This window comes from Peromyscus leucopus, chromosome 20 (assembly GCF_004664715.2).
Source record: "Peromyscus leucopus breed LL Stock chromosome 20, UCI_PerLeu_2.1, whole genome shotgun sequence".
Classification (NCBI taxonomy): Eukaryota; Metazoa; Chordata; class Mammalia; order Rodentia; family Cricetidae; genus Peromyscus; species Peromyscus leucopus.
The window spans coordinates 13,447,711-13,466,270 of NC_051080.1; the positions used below are offsets into that span (position 1 = coordinate 13,447,711).

General features: G+C 39.1%; 1 protein-coding gene across 21 annotated transcripts in view; it reads left to right on the top strand.

The window, feature by feature from the left end:
• Kif21a (kinesin family member 21A) overlaps nucleotides 1–18,560 on the top strand; it is a 129,647-nt gene that overhangs the window by 63,326 nt on the left and 47,761 nt on the right. For all 21 annotated transcript variants that reach the window (XM_028869235.2, XM_028869247.2, XM_028869255.2 and 18 more), the window contains exons 2-11: nucleotides 1,833–2,055; nucleotides 2,170–2,352; nucleotides 4,222–4,371; nucleotides 5,263–5,397; nucleotides 6,037–6,204; nucleotides 7,221–7,336; nucleotides 13,208–13,403; nucleotides 13,788–13,977; nucleotides 14,350–14,413; nucleotides 17,843–18,046. In XM_028869235.2, the coding sequence (XP_028725068.1) occupies nucleotides 1,833–2,055; nucleotides 2,170–2,352; nucleotides 4,222–4,371; nucleotides 5,263–5,397; nucleotides 6,037–6,204; nucleotides 7,221–7,336; nucleotides 13,208–13,403; nucleotides 13,788–13,977; nucleotides 14,350–14,413; nucleotides 17,843–18,046 (1,629 nt within the window). The remainder of the gene's footprint in view (nucleotides 1–1,832; nucleotides 2,056–2,169; nucleotides 2,353–4,221; nucleotides 4,372–5,262; nucleotides 5,398–6,036; nucleotides 6,205–7,220; nucleotides 7,337–13,207; nucleotides 13,404–13,787; nucleotides 13,978–14,349; nucleotides 14,414–17,842; nucleotides 18,047–18,560) is intronic.

An 18,560-nucleotide genomic window follows, 5' to 3' on the forward strand; every position in this document is an offset into this window, starting at 1 on the left:
AATTTTATGTTCCATATAGACCTATATAAATACATGCATAAATAAAGTTAGGACCATGGGCTATTTTTATGGTTTCTAATCATAGCTTCTTGTAATGAACCTTTTTTTATACTATCTCTTTGCCTTTTCTTTAAAAAAAAAAAAAGATTTATTTTTATCATTTTTATCATGTGTATTCAAATGTCTCAATGGTGTGTGTGTGTGTGTGTGTGTGTGTGTGTGTGTGTGTGTCTGTCTGTCTGTCTGTCTCTGTCTCTGTCTCTGTCTCTGTGTATGCACACAGGTTTGCAGAGGCAGAAGAGGAAGTTGGATCCCCTGTAGGTGTAGTTATATGCAGTTAGGAGCTGCCTTCTTAGGGTTCTGGGAACCAAACTCCAGTGCCCTGCAAGAGCAGCAAGTGTTCTTACTGCAGAGCCTCTTTGTCTTCCTACAGTAAAGTATCCTGCAGCTAAACAGTGTTAGATCTAGAAGGAAGTATGGGAATTGCCATCTCCTTCCACAAGCGAGGATACTGGTGTGAGAGATCTGGAGCCTAAGCTTCTTAATGAGCGCTTCATTGCTCCTTCCCTGGTTCCTAACCAGCTACTTGGTGACTATTATAGCCCATTAAAGCAAACCTTGTTGGCGACCCTAGCAAAGGTGAACAACACCATAAGGAAAGAAACATTGCTGCATAAGTAAGTCTAATGTGTAATTACTTCAGTATTATTTTTCCTATCCTTGTTTTCCATTTTAAAGAGAAGGAGCTAAAAGTCACATCTGGACTTAATGGTTGAGTTTATCCTTAGTAAACAGATGAACTTGTTCTCCGTCACTAGGACTGAGTTTGACCTCATAAAACAGGGAGGTGGCACTAATTCCTTTAAAATCTGTTACTTTCTCTGTTTTTTATCATTTCCTATTTCTCATGTGTGGTTGTCTTTTCTTTGTTAAACTTCTGTTTCTCCATGGCAAGTGGGAATCTGTCCCTAGTGAGCACTGGTGCATGTGACCAGGATGTTATGTCTAAAGAGTAAATAGAATGTACCTAAAGCCTAGTTTATTCTGTTATGAACATATTACCATACTTACTTACTTTCCTTCTTTGAGAACAAGCCTTGAAATTGCAAACAGAATACAGAACAGGGAATTGCTAGACTTCAGAGGAGGTGGGATGGGTACATGCTGTGATCTTCTAGGTGAAGGAGAATAACCCATATAATTTCACTGGATTTTGTTTTGGAAGAAAATATTGGAACTTATATTTGTATCTATGTTTAATTTATTTTTGATAACTCTTGATTCTGATATGTCTTAGTATATGACCAAACAGTAAATCTGTATATGCATACATATCATTAGTAAATGATTAGCTATATATATGTATACATATATATCATATATATATATATGTATAGTGGAAATAAACATGTTAAGATACCATCAATCATGGTTAAATGTGTTCAGAAACCTCTGGTGAAGAGTTGGAAAGGATGAATCAAGGGCATCAGAGCATCAGGGTTAAATGTTTCTGTAATATTTCATTTTTATGGTGATAATTGGAAATAAAGAGGAAAGTAACAACTGAGTAGTTGCGTTGATTTGATTATTTCTTATAGTTAATGAAAAACATCTACCCAATAAGGATTTGATTTTAAGAGGAACTTTATACTCTTGTTCATTATTTTGGGGATTGTTAAGTAAACCATTGGGGTTGTTAGGCAAGCTAATTTATATGCTGAAGTTGATTCAGTATAGGTTGACTTGCTTAAATGTGTTGGCCAAGAATTTAAGTCATTATTTTTTTGAGAATTGCTTTTGCCTATTATTTCTTCTCTGATTGTTCTTCACAGAATAAGACCACAGCTTGCCAAAGAAAAGATTGAAGGATGCCATATTTGTACATCGGTCACACCAGGAGAGCCTCAGGTCTTCCTAGGGAAGGACAAGGCATTTACCTTTGATTATGTGTTTGACATCGACTCCCAGCAGGAGCAGATCTACACTCAGTGCATTGAAAAACTAATTGAAGGCTGTTTTGAAGGATACAATGCTACAGTTTTTGCATATGGACAAGTAAATACCTTATTATTTTTGTGGGAATTGTAATTCAGTCACATTTCCATTTTTATGTCTTATGGCCTTGTTAATATGAACAGTCATTCCTCCCCACCTTGTTCTTTTGTTCAGACCGGAGCAGGGAAGACATACACAATGGGAACAGGATTTGACGTCAACATCATGGAGGAAGAACAGGGAATCATTTCTCGTGCAGTTAAACACCTTTTCAAGAGTATTGAAGAAAAAAAAACCACAGCGATTAAAAATGGGGTTCCTCCTCCTGAATTTAAAGTGAATGCCCAATTCTTAGAGGTAATAGATTCATTGTCAGTTCTTTTTAAATTTCATCCGTAACACCAGATCTGTACAATTTTATATTTTTGACCTTTAGTAGAGTGTTTTCATATAGCACTCAGTCAATGTTGTTTGAGTAAATTAGCAGTAGTTAATAGATATTAAATATACCTTACTCTTGGGTGTAATAATGTTGACATTTATATTATAAATGATTTACAGTAGCTATAGGTTAAAAGTACAGTTAATATTGTCTATTTCAGAACCTTTCTTTACCAAGTAATAAAGTGACCATAAAAAAACTATTGTGGGTAATTTGGATGGGCTTATAAAGTGCTGGGAATTTAGAAATTATTATCAAAAGGGAGAGGACAAGTTGAGAAACCGCTTCAGAAGCTGATGGTGTCTCTGAAGTGTCCAAAGGTTATCAGGTTAGGATGGATTTACGATAGCTTAGTCTTATAGGGAGTGATGTCAGTAGAAGAAAATGTAGGCTTTTGAGTAATACTCTAGTTAGGTGGACTGCAGCCTTATAATTCTGAATTGTGTTTTTAACCCATACTAAAAAAAGATCCTTTAAAAACTAAAGATAGTGAAGATGGATCTCTCAGTGTGTACGGATGCTTGCTGCCAGGCCTAATGACCTGAGTTACATCCCTGGGAAATACCTGTGGAGGGAAGGGACCAACTTTCCACATGTGAACCATGGCCTCCATGCCCCCCCCCCATGCACATAAATAAATATGTATAGTAAAAAATAAGATAGAAGTAAGCAACTAAAGATAGAATTATCAGCCTGTTTGTCAGCTGGAATCAACCAGCATATTGACAATTACCAAGTTATGGAATCAGCCTGGATGCCCATTAACAGATATATTGATCTGAAGAAAATGGGATGCAGACACACATGCACACTCATATATACACAGTGGAGTATTATTCGGCTATAAGAATGACATTATGTAATTTGCGAGAAAATGGAATCATCATGTTAAGTGGAATGAACCAGACTCACAGAGAGAAATCTCAGACTGGCTTTTATATTTGTTTAAGAAATAGAAAGGAAGGGAAGACATTGAAGAATTAGTGAGGGGAAGGTGCTAAAGAGGGAAAAGCCAGTGAATATATGCCTGAAGTAGATCGTATACGTATGTGGAATGTCACAATACAACCTACTGTTTGTACAATAACAAAAAAGAAAGCAATTAGTAAATGAAGACACTGAAAGGGAGAATTATAAGGCAAAAGAAATACAGTTTCAAGCTGAAGTTGTAAAAATTTTTAAACTCTTAAAATCTCTGAACTTTGGGTGAGTGTGCTGGCACATTTCTTTAATCCTAGCATCTGAAAGGCTGAAGCAAGACTTCTGTGAGTTCAAGGCCAGCCTGGTCTACTTAGTGAGTCCTAGGTCAGCAAGGGCTACCCAGTGAGACACCCCAACCCCCAAGGGACAATCTGATCTACATAGAAGGTTCCAGACCAGCCAGGACTACCCAGTGAGAGCCTGCCCCCTGACCTCCTCCCCCCAAATAGAAAGTATCTCTGCCCTAACCTTTGCCTTTGCCTGCGTCTGGTACATACTGGTCTAGGCTTGCTTATTTTTCCTTGCTTGTATGTTGCAAAGTGGTCGTAGGTCATCTTAGCTTGTGCCTAGCCTGCTTGTCATGATTAAGTCACTTATTCTTATTTTTACAGCTAAATCTGACGTTCACTTCATATTCATAATTTATGATAATATAGTAATTCATAGCTATGTTTTATTTTGAAGAAATAGGTGTCATTTTTTCAGACTGTCAAGCATTTAATATGGAAGGCACTATGTGAAGCATGTTGAGGCTCACAGAACCACTTCTACGAAATTCACCGTTTGATGTGTCTTTTTCATAGCTCTATAATGAAGAGGTCCTTGACTTGTTTGATACCACTCGGGATATTGATGCAAAAAATAAAAAATCAAATATAAGAATTCATGAAGATTCAACTGGAGGAATTTATACTGTGGGGGTCACAACGCGCACTGTGAATACAGAACCAGAGGTGACTGTGCCCTTAAAAATATAGATAGCATTGGTGGCTTTGAGAACTGTCCTTACTGATAGTGCACTTAAGGTCAACACACAAAATGACTTTCTTTAAGTATAACAGAATTAAAAATCTGTCTACTTCCTTCCCCCTCCCCCCAGAAAGAGCATTATTATAAAAATGTGAGAGGCCTAGCAAGATGGTTGTATAAGTAAAGTTACCTGGTGTCGAGTCTTCCATCCTCAGAACTCACACAATGGAAGGAAAACCAGCTCCCAAACTCTTAAATTTTTCCGATCCTACACACGTACCATGGCACATGTGCACACACTAAAATAAATTAATGCAAAAAGCCCCCCAGATTTAATGTGGTGCTTATGCTAATTCCTTAGCATAATATTTACCACATCATCAAAAGACCCCAATGCAGTGTATGTATACTATTGCTTCACAAGTAAAGAAGGCTAAATAGTGCTGAAGTATGAGACAACAATCCATTTGTCCTGTTTGCTTGTGACATTTAGGATTGTATTTTGGCTTCTAGAGGGAAACGTTTAAGAAAAAAGAAAATCTAAAAAAAGAAAAGAAAAAAAATTAAACAAGAAATAGAATAGCCTAACTAATTCAGATTATTGTGGAGTTTGTACCAAAGCATTGTACTGTAACAGTTTGGAATGGAAGCTGCAAAGGTCAGCCCATGGCAGACAATGGGACTTAGTGTTTGCTCCTAGTTAAGAGAGAATGCACCATTATACTGAGAAGTTCAGCTCAAATGTGCCTGTAACAAAACGATAGGATGGGAAGTCTTCCTCGACAACCTTTGCTGCAGTGGGTTTCAGCTCAGACAGCGGACGGGGTGGTGCCTGTTTAAATGTTGTGAAGTCAAGCCTTTCTTCCCCTTTGCAGATGATGCAGTGCTTGAAGCTGGGTGCTCTCTCCCGCACCACAGCTAGTACCCAGATGAACGTCCAGAGCTCTCGTTCACATGCCATTTTTACCATTCACGTGTGTCAAACCAGAGTGTGTCCCCAAATAGATGCTGTGAGTTCAATTTCCTTGTTTCCTAAACTTTGAGCCTTTGTCCTCAAATTACACAGATCTCAGGAGAGGTGTTGGATCTAAACTTACTTAATTTTTTTTCCTTCTCCTAATTTCCTTTTCTCGTTTATTTAACCGAAGCTGGTCAGTTGTGTAAGACTTTGGGAAACAGGGGGTTGGAGAGATGGCTCAGAAGTTAAGAGCACTGACTGTTCTTCCAGAGGTCCTGAGTTCAATTCCCAGCAACCACATGGTGGATCACAACCATCTATAAAGAGATCTGGTGCCCTCTTCTGGCCTGCAGTCATACATGCTGTATACATAATAAAATAAATTAAAAAAAAAAAAAAAGACTTTGGGAAACAGACAGACTGACTGAATGTCTGTTTGTTGCGACCAAGTGGAGATGTTGTCCTCTGGACCCTTTGCTGTGAGGACTGTTTCTGCATTTCCCTTTGTCACGAGAGCCCGAGTTAGGGCAGCTGGGTTCTGCCTACCAAACCTCTTTCTGATGTTGTCATTTGTGTTTGTACGGCCAAGTGACTGTTCTCTAGCTGTATAAGGGAGTGAGATGTGGGCAAGGTTACAGGGTGTTGGATGTCACATTAATAAGGCCTTTTCAATTATCTTTCATAATCCTAGGAGAACGCAACCGATAACAAGATGATTTCTGAATCGTCGCAGATGAATGAATTTGAAACTCTGACTGCCAAGTTTCATTTTGTTGATCTGGCCGGATCAGAAAGATTGAAAAGAACCGGGGCTACGGGCGAGAGGGCGAAAGAGGGCATTTCCATCAACTGCGGGCTGGTAAGGCTAAACTTCACGCGGAGACGTGTGGTCCTTCCGCTGCCCTTTCTCTGCTTGGTTTGTTTTGTTTACGTCTTTGCGACTGGTGCTCAGTGTGGAGTCCAGGCTCACCTCACAGCGATTCTCCTGACATACTGGAGTTACAGCAGACGTTATCATCAGGGCCAGCTTTCTTTTCTCTGCTGTTAGTCATGATATATCTCATGGAAGCCCTTCATCACTCAAGTTGAGGAATGAAGGAAATGGTAATTCATGGAGCCTCTGACCACATTGTATACCCCCCCCCCCCATGGCAGGCTCTCTTACTTTGTTAATTTGGCTTGCTCAACTTCTATAGTATGTCCAAAAGGTTATTGATGGGGAAAATATTTTAAAATTTCTTTCCACATTTGAAAACATACGTTCAAAACAAACACTTAAAATTAGGCATTTCATTGGACAAGACTTAAAGGTAGCCTCTGCTGACATTTTGTGATAGTCATTTTATTGAATCCAATTAAAAAAGCTTTTTAGCAATGATATTTTTCTTCTAAATAGCTTGTATTAGGAATTAATGTAAATACTATGCCACCTAGTGGTAATTTGACAGGAAAACACCTATGTTTGAGTTAGCATAAGGCTTCCTTATGTGCAAGGAAAATATTTCAGAACAAGCTTTAGCATACCAAAACTTCCCTTCTTGTCCTCATCATAAAATTGGAAATTTGTTCTGGTGTAAGTAGTAGCACTGCTAAACCCCGTGATGAGGTTACATAACACAAACATAACTAAGCTTCCATGTATTTTCAAAATACAAATGTGAATTAAATCCAAATACAGGGTCTTTTTTTGTTGTTGTTCTTTGTTGATTTTGTTTTTGGAGACAGGGTTTCTCTGTGTAGCCCTGGCTGCCCTGGAACAAACACAGGTTCTTAATTTTGCCTTGTTTCCATCTTATTTCCTATAGGCTGTTCGTATTATTTAAAAGTGCTCCAATTAATAAACATGTGGCTTTCCTCTCTCCTTTTCTCTGTTAGTTGGCTCTTGGGAATGTCATCAGTGCCTTGGGTGACAAGAGCAAGAGGGCCACCCATGTCCCCTACAGAGATTCCAAGCTGACGAGGCTCCTGCAGGATTCCCTTGGGGGTAACAGGTATGCATGCCTGATTATTCTGAGCTCTGATTTTTCATTATTTTTAGGTATCCCTGTTAGATGATATATATAAGAGCTGCTTTTAATTTAAAGCAAAATAAAAGGATGATAAACTGGTAATTTTATTAGGTATCTAAAAATGTATAAATAATTATTTTAAGCAGTATTTATATTCTTTGGGGTAGTGCTAGTATTTCTGTCTTATTGATAATGAGTTGAAGTACAGGGGCGTTAAATACTTTTTTCAAATTCACATATCTTTTTAAGGAAATCTGTAACACATACTCTTTCTGCAACAGTGTAGCTTCTGCTTAGCATATGGGAGACGGGTAAAAGAAGAATTTTGTTGATCTGCTCTCTGGGGTTCTCCCATTGTGTAAGCCTGTATTTAAGACTTCCTCCCTCCTTCAATTAACGGCATTCAGCAAAAAAAAAAAAAAAGAATTTTGTTGAAAAATAAAACATTCTAAGTCAGTACAAAGTAGCTTAAATATTATTGACAAGTTTCTACAGTCTAAAATCGGAACTTGTTTTGTATGTGGGAAAAGTTTTCAAAAAAATGTCCTTGAGTGACCGAGGGTGTTTGCTGACTGACTGCTGAGTTCTGCCTTCCCCTCTGAACCACTGCACTGTAGGGCTTCATAGCCAAGCTACATTTCCTTCTGCTGTGCAATCCCCTTTCTACTCGACTAACTGTATAAACGGAAACTCTCTTTTGCATTTAAACTCAACCATAGCATAATCACAAGCATGCTCAGCAAATTTCCTTTATCGTGGTTCTAATGGTCTAAAAGTCATGTTAACTGAAAGATAGATGCTGTACAATGAACGATCTGGGAATTAAATCTCTTTGGACAGTTATTTTTGAAAGAATTTTGAATGATTTTTGAATTTAGGTTTAAAATCAGTTTGGATTAAAAATAGAGCTTTGTTAAATTCAGCAGTGTTTTAGAATATTTCTTCCTTTTATGTAATATTGGCATGGTCCTATCTCTCTTTAAGTATATCCTCTGTATGAATACAATATGGCTTCTGTAGTTGCATATTTCTTAACTTGGTTTTACTATTTTCTGTCTGAATTTCTGAATCAATCTAGGTTTCGTAACAAAGTAAGAAAACTTTTTTTCAGCCAAATGAACATTTTTTAATTGTACTTTCCTACTTGCTTTCTTTATTCTTTTTCTTTTTCTTCTTCTTCTTCCTCCCTTCCTTCCTCCCCTCCCCCTTTCTCTCCCCAAGATGTATCTGTATAGCCCCGGTTGTCCTGGAACTAGCTCTGTAGACTAGGCTGGCCTTGAACTCACAGAGATCCACTTGCCCCTGCCTCCAGAGAGCTGGGATTAAAGGCGTGTGCCACCACACCCAGCGCTGTATTTCTTTAACTATGAAACAAAGCAGAACAGAAGCATGTCTGCACCTTACACATTTACGTGCTTTGTATAATTTGGCCCCTTGAAATGTTGCCTGTTCTGCAAGCATGCTGAGCTGTTCTTAACTTGGGGCTTGCCTGCCTACTGAGGTTCAGGTAGTGGTTCCACACCTGTTTCCTGATGACAGCTAACCCTTAGAAGAGATGACCCTTTCTGATTCCAACTTTACTGTGCCTCAATTTCTGTCTAAACTTTCAGGATTGAGCACCTAGTTCAAAAGTAATGTACTTTGTTTAAATCTGGGGATGTAAAATAACTACCCCCCCTTTTGTAGCCAAATCAAATTTAAAACTTAAAGTTTAAATTTCACATATTTATGTACATAATTTAGAGTTACAGTTTTCAACCAGCTTTTATATGTTTATAATGTTTAATTATGATACTGAATAACATAACTTAAAAAATTCATGCCAAAAATTCTGGGAAATGATGGAGAACATAAGACATGAGTAAAAATAATTACATTTCTAAAGTATATTGTTATGCTCTGCTATATTGTACACCTGGAAGAAATAGATCACCTTATTAGGAATAGTTTGTTCTAAGTTAATGATATTTTCTTGAAAATGAAATTATAAAAGGTAAATGTTTTGATATTTTCTTGGAGTATTTAGTAAACTGACTCTTGAGACATACCCTTTTTAGTTTTGTGTAATATGTGATGTTTTCCTTCCTCTGTGGATTATAGCCAGCTCCTCTCGTTCCTGACTTTTGTAGTTCTTAAGAAGCCCCAGATCTCAGTACTTTTCAAAATGTTGGTGAAAGACAAGCCACCCACCTTCCACTTTGTAGTTGACTCATACTGGCCATGACCGTCCTTGGTTTTCCCCACCTGTGACTCCACGTGTGAGTCTGGACTGGTCTATATTGTTGTCAGTGAGATGAGTTGATTGGTTATAGGAAGTTCAGACACCACAAAGGGTTCGATGTGCTCGCTTTCAGTGCCTCTTCTCACCATGGATTGTAATAGTACTTGGCAGAATGGTCCTGGGCTGGAGGCCATGCCTCACACTGTCCTGTTCTCTAGTCAGCATTCCATGAAGTTCTTACCTTCATTTGATTCCTGTATCTTCATTATCAGGACATAGCTGGAGAGATACGAATGATCTCAACTTAATGATCTCTCCAGAACATTATTAGTGCATCCTACTTATTTATGTAATAAATTATTTAAATAATACAACAGAATTATTAATGACTAAAAAGCATCCAAATATTGTATTACCTATTTGGATGTACATTGATGAATAAAACTTGGTTGGCCCTCTCCTTCAGGTCTTTAGGGTGTGGAGTATGTAAAACTTTTGTGTAATAATAACAACAAAAGTTTACTGAATAAAAAGGAAATGTGCAAAGGGTACAGGAGGCAGAGAAAAAGTCCATCTACATGGAGGGTTAGATGATAGAATGCTGAAAAATAGTAAGAGCAAAGATAGGCTGGAATAAGTAAGAGCTGGTAGAAGCGCCCTGTAGAGGATGTAAAGTCACATCCCTTTAAAGCAGTGGTTCTCAACCTTCCTAATGCTGCGACCCTTTAATACAGTTCCTCATGTTGTAGTGACTTCCAACCATAACATTGTCGTTGCTACTTTATAACCATAATTTTGTTGCTGTTGTGAAATGTAATATAGATATCTGTGTTGTCTGATGGTCTTCAGTGACCTCTGTGAAAGGTTTGTTTGATCCCAGAGGGGGTCGTAACCCACAGGTTGAGAACCACTGCCTTAAAGTTTAATCCAAGCACTCTGGAGGCAGGAGCAGGTAGGTCTCTGTGAGTTTGAAGCCAGCTACATAGCTGAGTTCCAGGTCATTCAGGGACATACAATGAGACCCCTAGGAGGGAAAAAAAATTGGTAGAGGGAGAAGAACTACAGAATAAGACCTTTTAATTTACTGTACTTTTGAGACAAGGTCTCACAGTGTAGCATAGGGTATTTTGAATTTATAATCTGCATCAGCTTCCTCAACAACTGGTAGTATCCTTCTAAAAGGGGCCACTACGAACTTGTTGAGATTACTAGAGGAAGGAAGCAGTTAAGGAGACTACTGATTAGGATTCATTGCCATTAATTTTCTACCAGGGTAGGTAAATTGGGTCTGTAAATGCAGGTTGGGTGTGTTAAATATGTTCACATATTTGTGAGTGTGGGTGTGTCCATGTAGAAGCCAGAGGCTGATGTGGGCATTTTCCTCAGTGGCTTGTCACTCTATTTTTGAGATAGGTTCTCTCACTGAATTTGGAGCTCACTGATTAGCTAGATGGGCTGGCCAGCAAGCCCTTGGATCCTCTCTTTCTGTCTCCCAAGGTCTGAGATTGCAGGCTCACGTAAGTGACTGCTGGGGATCCAGATTTGGTTCTGTATACTTGTGTGCCCAGCACATTATGGACTGAGTCATTTCAGTTTATGCAATGACGGATGGCAATGGGATCAGTGCTCAGAAACAGCGACATTAAGACACAAATCAATACACTCATATCGTGCCGCCTCAGGTTTCCGGCATGTTTCTCTATAAATAGTTGCATCTGATGGGGATACGGTGAGCTGTGAGGCTTCTGCTGAAGAGAGAAGCTTGCACAGTTCCAAAGGGTTTCAGTCTGTGTTTGCTCAACCTCCTTGTGATGAGGGAGAACGTTATGGCAGTAGGAGCCTGTGGCTCACCAGGAGGTAGAGAAAGAATACCAGTATTCTGCTGTTCTTACATCATGTTAAATTGGATTGCAAGTGTCTGGGAGAGCCTTCATGTGATTTACTGACAGACATAATAGCTGGGGCACATAAGCATTTGACTGTTCAATTTTGATGAGTCAGTTTATCATGACTGTAAGCAGTATTTTCCAGTGTAATCTGGTCAGGAACCCCAAAACCTAGATTATTCAACCACAAATGAGGTTTTATACTGTATGCTTCCATTGTTTGAATATGATTACATTTTGTAGATAATTCAAAGCTGAATCAAATCAAAACATCAGTGAAAAGGAAGAAGTTTTTAAGTAATTTAAGACACTTTAAATTTAGTTTCTATATGTATGTGTGAGTGCCTGCATGTATGCCTGCATACCACATGCATGCAGCACCCCTGGAGGCCAGAAGACAGTGTTGGATCCTGTGGGACTGGAATTACAGAGGATCGTGTGCTCTGGGTTCTGGGAATTGAATCCAGATCCTCTGCAAGAGCAGCCAGTATTCATAGTTGTTGAGACATCTCTCCAACACTGGAAGAATTTTTTTTTTTTTTTTGGTTTTTTGAGACAGGGTTTCTCTGCGTAGCTTTGCGCCTTTCCTGGAGCTCACTTGGTAGCCCAGGCTGGCCTCGAACTCACAGAGATCCACCTGGCTCTGCCTCCCGAGTGCTGGGATTAAAGACATGCGCCACCACCGCCCGGCGAATTTTTTAAAATGCTAAAATAACGCAATGGCATTATTTTTGTTTTCAACATGCCATATTTGTAGTTAAAATAGCTTTAGAATTATTGTATACATTGCCTCAAAATGTTTACGTAGAAGTGAGAAACTAATGTATGTACTCATGCATTCTCAAGGGATTATAGATCAGATAACATAATATATATCCTTTCTCCCCTGTGTTACCTAAGTAAACACAAACTTTTGTTAAGGTGGTCTTAAAGCATGGGGAATTTTAAACTTGACTTTATTTTTAAGTTAGTAGTATCAATCTTTTCTTTAAGGGAAGATGCTGTTTGAAGGGCAGGATCGATCTATCTTCCTTCCCTCCCTCCCTCTTTCTCTCTCTCTCTCTCTCTCTCTCTCTCTCTCTCTCTCTCTCTCTCTCTCTCTCCCTCCCTCCCTCCCTTCCTTCCTTTCTTTTGTGTGTATCACCATCACAGTTTTCCCTCCCTCCACTCCTCCCAGCCCTACCTCTCCTCTTCTTCCAGATCACTGCTCCTCTGTTTCCTTCAGAAAAGAACAGGCTTCCCAGGGATATCCACTAAACATGGTGTAACAAGATACAATAAGACTAGGCACAAGCCCTCATATCAAAGCTGAGTGAGGCAACTCAGTAGGAGGAAAAGGGTCCCAAGAGCAGACAGAAGAGTCAAAGACATCTACTCCCACTGTTAAGATTCCTACAAGAACACCAACCTACATAACCGTAACATATATGCAGGGTACCTAGAGTAGACCCATGTGGTCTCTGTGATTGTTGCTTCAGTCTCTGTGAGGCCCTATGAGCCCTGCTTAGTTGATGTTGTGGGCTGTGTTCTTTGGTGTCCTCCACCTCTCTGCTCCTACAATTCTTCCTCCCCCTCTTCTGCAAGGTTCCTCATCTCTGAGGGGAGGGAACCAATGAAGATCTCCCATTTGGGCGTTCTCTCCACTTACTGTTTGGCTGTGGGCCTCTAAATGGCAGGACTTCTAAAGTAAGTACTTCATTATTTGCTTTTTATTTTTTACAACTCCTTACTGTTTGTAACTTTCAGCCAAACAATCATGATAGCATGCGTCAGCCCTTCAGACAGAGATTTTATGGAGACGTTGAACACTCTGAAATATGCCAACCGAGCGAGAAATATCAAGAACAAGGTGATGGTCAATCAAGACAGAGCGAGTCAGCAAATCAATGCGCTCCGAAGTGAGATCACACGGCTGCAAATGGAGCTCATGGAGTACAAAACAGTAAGCCAACAGGAGGGACAGTAAGCCAGCAGGAGGGACAGTAAGCCAACAGGAGGGACTGGCCGTCCTCTGACACCCTGAAGGCCCATGTCACGTGAACGCAATCATGTCTTTTTCGAGAGGTTGAATAGAAATTTGTCTTTGGAGGTAGTCTTTGGGGAGTTGGGTTTCCTAAACTTCTTCAAAAGGCTTCTTACCCAATCTGTAATTCTCCTGACTAACGCACCCTGAAAGACTGTAGTTGGAGGAAATTGATTTTTTTGCCTTGGGGCAGGGAAGATAAAAAGGCTGTTGGTTATAGAACTGTGTGACCTTGGGGTGTCTTTAAATGAAAATGCTTGTGTACTGAAGGCCTTAACCAACAAGGGAATATTTCTTCTCCAGGGCAAAAGAATAATTGATGAGGAGGGTGTGGAGAGCATCAATGACATGTTTCACGAGAATGCTATGCTGCAGACTGAAAATAACAACCTGCGTGTAAGAATAAAAGCCATGCAAGAGACTGTGGATGCGCTGAGGGCCAGAATCACGCAGCTTGTCAGCGATCAGGCCAATCAAGTTCTTGCCAGAGCAGGTATGTGTCTAGGGTGGGGTGGGTGAGAGATTAACTTCTGAAAGGCATCATTCTTTGTGTTGATTACTCAAAATAGGTGAAGTTGAAATGTTACATTTTTATATACAACCTATAATTTCAAGTTAAATACCTAATTAAAAAATAAGATATTCCTATATAAAAAAAATGTGCCCTGTGCAACGTTTTATTTTATGATCTGTTTATGTCATTCAGGGCAGGAAATTTGTTATAGGAATTGTGTTTTATTTTGGTAGTAAGTTTCAAACCTGGGACCTTATACATGTCAGGCAAGTACTAGTCCATTGTGCTGCGCTCCCAATACTGAAGTCTTCATTTTAAAATAAAATTTTCATCTCATATTTTATCTTGCAGGTGAAGGGAATGAAGAGATTAGTAATATGATTCATAGTTACATCAAAGAAATTGAAGATCTCAGGTATAGTTTTCAGAGTTTGCCCTGATGCTTAGTTATTTTCTCATGGAGTGAAACCTCATTGAGCTCCGTGGGGAAATGTCTGCAGATAATAACCACGTGGGAGGAGGTCCCACTTCATAACGACTGTCACATTTCCCTGTCGTGAATTTGCATTGTTTGTCCCCTTTCATCCCTGGGCTATTCTAGTCGTTCTCCGTGACAAGTACTCTCTCCACTTCCTGCCTCCACCAAGTTCTCTTGGTCTCTTAAATGTTTCAGAAATCAAAGGCAAGTAAGATAGTCTAATGTTAACATGGCAATAAAGTTATTTACGTGATTGTGACTTTCAGGTGTGTGTGTGTGTGTGTGTGTGTGTGTGTGTGTGTGTGTGTGAAGTTTCATGCCTTACTGTTGGACAGAGGCCTTTTGGGTTTGTGTCCTGGTTCTGCACAGGATTCAGCCTAAACTGTCAGGTTCTACTCTGTCTAGGAGAGCTGTCCCTGAGCTGTCTAGAATTTATCAGACCAATCTCTCCTCACTTTGTAGGACCCCGCCCCCACTTTTGCCATGCCCTGAGAAACAGCTGCTCTCTCAGTCTCTGAAGGTCCTCTTCCATTTGTAGACAGCTGCTCCTCCTCTCCTTCACTCCCTGGGTTCTGGCCACGATTCCTGCTGATTGTGTTCTGGTTCTTGTGCTCTGTTTCCTCTCCTCCACCCTGTTATTCTAAAAGCTGCATGTAAACCTTGATCTCACCATTGGCCCAATGGTATGACAGCATCATTATTTCCTAGGAGATCGCCAGTATGATTTCCACTCCTCGTGACTAAAAGCAGCACCCAGTACCTTCATGTTCACAGTGTTGAGTCTTTTCCTTGAAGCATTTACCAGTGCTTCATGATGACTCAGGGGCCAAGGGCAGTCAGTTGTCAAATCCCTTCCTTGAATGGGTTAATAGTCCTGACTTTGATATCACTTTGGTGGCTCTTTAGTTAGATGTGTGCCAGCTTTGAGGAGTAGTCTCCTAGAGTCCCAGGTTTATAATGCACCATGTGACAATAATTGACATATTAGGTAGCCATAAGTGAACTCTGAATTCAAATTGGATAACCTGGATTGATGTTTAATCTCCTCTTTATTAACAAGGTGCTACCTGACACGTTTATATTTCCTGATACCTGTATATTCCCTGACACCTCTACATTATATTCCCTGACACCTGTATATTACCTGACCCCACTACATTACCTGATATCTCTACATTACATTCCCTGACACCTCTATATTCCTTGAAACCTGTACATTCCCTGACACCTCTACATTACATTCTTGGACACCTGTACATTACATCCTCTAACACTTGTACATTCCCTGACACCTCTACATTACATCCTCTGACACCTGTACATTCCCTGACACCTGTACATTACATCCTCTAACACCTGTACATTCCCTGACACCTGTACATTACATCCTCTAACACCTGTACATTCCCTGACACCTGTACATTACATTCTCTGACACCTGTACATTACATTCCCTGACACCTGTACATTACATTTCCTGACACCTGTACATTACATTCTCTGACACCTCTACATTACCTGACTCTTCTAAATTACCTGACATCTCTGAGTTTTAGTGTGCTAGTCTATAAGAAGAGATACTTAAGTCTCACAAATTTATTATGGACTTGAGTGAAACAATAGAGTGTGAATGTTCTGAAGCCAAAAGGAGCTGTACATGTCCATTGTGTCACTTAGCTCAGTTTTTCAAGTCCTATTTTTACCTACTAATCTCTCTTTTTTTTAAAAAATGTATTTATTTATTATGTTTACAACATTCTGTCTCCATGTATGCCTGCTTGCCAGAAGAGCACACCCGATCTCATTATAGGTGGCTGTGAGCCACCATGTGGTTGCTGGGAATTGAACTCAAGACCTCTGGAAGAGCAGCCAGTGCTCTTAACCTCTGAGCCACCTCTCCAGCCCCCTAATATCTCTTTATTCCATATTTCTGTCAGAATTTACTCTTTTAAAGATTTATTCCCAACCCCTTAAACTATGTGAAATATATCTGAATTTTATAACAACTTGGATATTTATTTTAAGTCTTATTATTCAGATTATTAAATCTTAAGAGTGACCTTTTAATAGACTGAAGCATTCATCATTTAATCCTTGAATTTGGTGATATTAAAACTTTTGTAGGAGGATGACAATATAAAAAGAGAACACTGAAATCACTAAATTTCTACTCTTTCCAGAGCTGAGAACTGAAGTTAGCATTTTGCTTTACCTTTTCAGTTATTTTCAGTGGTATTCATATACATATATTCATTCATAACAGTGTGTCTGTTGTCTTATCTGTTCTTTGCAATACAACGGTGCATCATGAACATTTTTTTCAGGATTCTATAGCACTACCTTGTATTTATAATTAATTTATTTTACTACTGTTGGATAATGATATTTCTAATTTTCATAAGAATTTTTATTGTGTTTAATTATAGTTGTAGTGTGGCAAGTTTTAAATTTAAATTTACATAATTGATTCTCCTAGCAACCCTAGAGAAAATAACCTGTTCTAATCCTTGTTTTACACAGGGAACAGTAGGGGCTTTTAGTGACGGATGGCCCAGATCTAGTGTCAGATGAAATCCATGCCATGACTCTGTTCTTTCCCTGAGATGGCTAATACTTTCTCTCCTGTCACACTATCATTTAGTCAGTACAACTCAAGCAACAGCATGTGTGTTTATGTGTTGGGGGACAGGGAGTGGAAAGAGAGGGATAAAGACACATTTTATTCTCTCTCTAGTCTATAAAAAAACTGGCCTTTGTTCATGTGGCTGGAGTTAATGGAAATGAGCCCTCCAGGTTTCAGCCCCTACTAAATGCAAGCCTTAGAAATAAAACAATGAACCAGCTGCTGTTTTTCCATAATAGTCTGAAATACAGATTATTGGTAGGTGGTTTATTATACTTTCATATACTTTCAGCTTTCATTTTTGTGCTGTCTAGGCTTTGTGCTACATTGAAAATATAGAAAAGCATGACATTAGATAGGGGGAATGTGTTTCTGGTGTTCATGGCAGTGATGGTTACAAGCAGTGTCCTGGAGCTCAAGGCTGCAGGATATACCTGGAGATGCCAGCATAAGTTTTTTTTCTTTAAAGAGACATATTTTGTTTTATTATTATTATTTATTTTATTTTTTTTGTTTTTTGTTTTTTGTTTTTTTTCTGAGACAGGGTTTCTCTGTGTAGCTTTACTCCTTTCCTGGAACTCACTTGGTAGCCCAGGCTGGCCTCGAACTCACAGAGATCCGCCTGCCTATGCCTTCCAAGTGCTGTGATTAAAGGCCTACGCCACCACCGCCCGGCAAGAGTTTTTAAAAATGTTTTACTGTAATAAAAATTGTTCCTACTTAAAGATATTTTTATTCATTAGGGCAAAATTACTAGAAAGTGAAGCAGTGAATGAGAACCTTCGAAAAACCTTGACCAGAGCCACGGCAAGATCACCGTATTTCAGTGGGTCATCAGCTTTCTCTCCTACCATACTGTCTTCGGACAAAGAAACTATTGAAATTATAGATCTAGCCAAGAAAGATTTGGAGAAGCTAAAAAGGAAAGAGAAGAAGAAGAAAAAAAGGTAGTATTATAAAATCAAATATTTTTTTTCCAGGACATTTAGTTTATAATTGCCGTATGTGTGCATAGTCTCATGAGTATATGAATACATAAAATTATTTAAATTAGCTTACAACTACAGTTATATGCTTTCTAATGGTTTATCTCTACTTATATCTCTACTTATATATAAGAAAATTAAGTTTAGCGATAAGCATGTAGTAATGTATTGTGCTTAGACTATGACAAGGCATGTTTACCATTAGAAATTATTAGATTGTTGTTTAAAGTCGCTGCTTTTGCATTCCATCCATCCTGCTTTTCTGTGAAGCTTCTGTGTCCCATTGTAACAGTGTGTTGTCCACCTTTTTCATTTCCTAATAGAACTGCATAGTCTCATAGGCGTTCTAATCCTGTTTGTTAACTGATTAGTTTAACTAAAGGCTGACTAATCAATCCGAATGTCATTTGGCCTCTAAATATTTCCTTCAGGGTTTCTAATTTGGTTACATGAACGTTCTCCACTGTATCTCAGG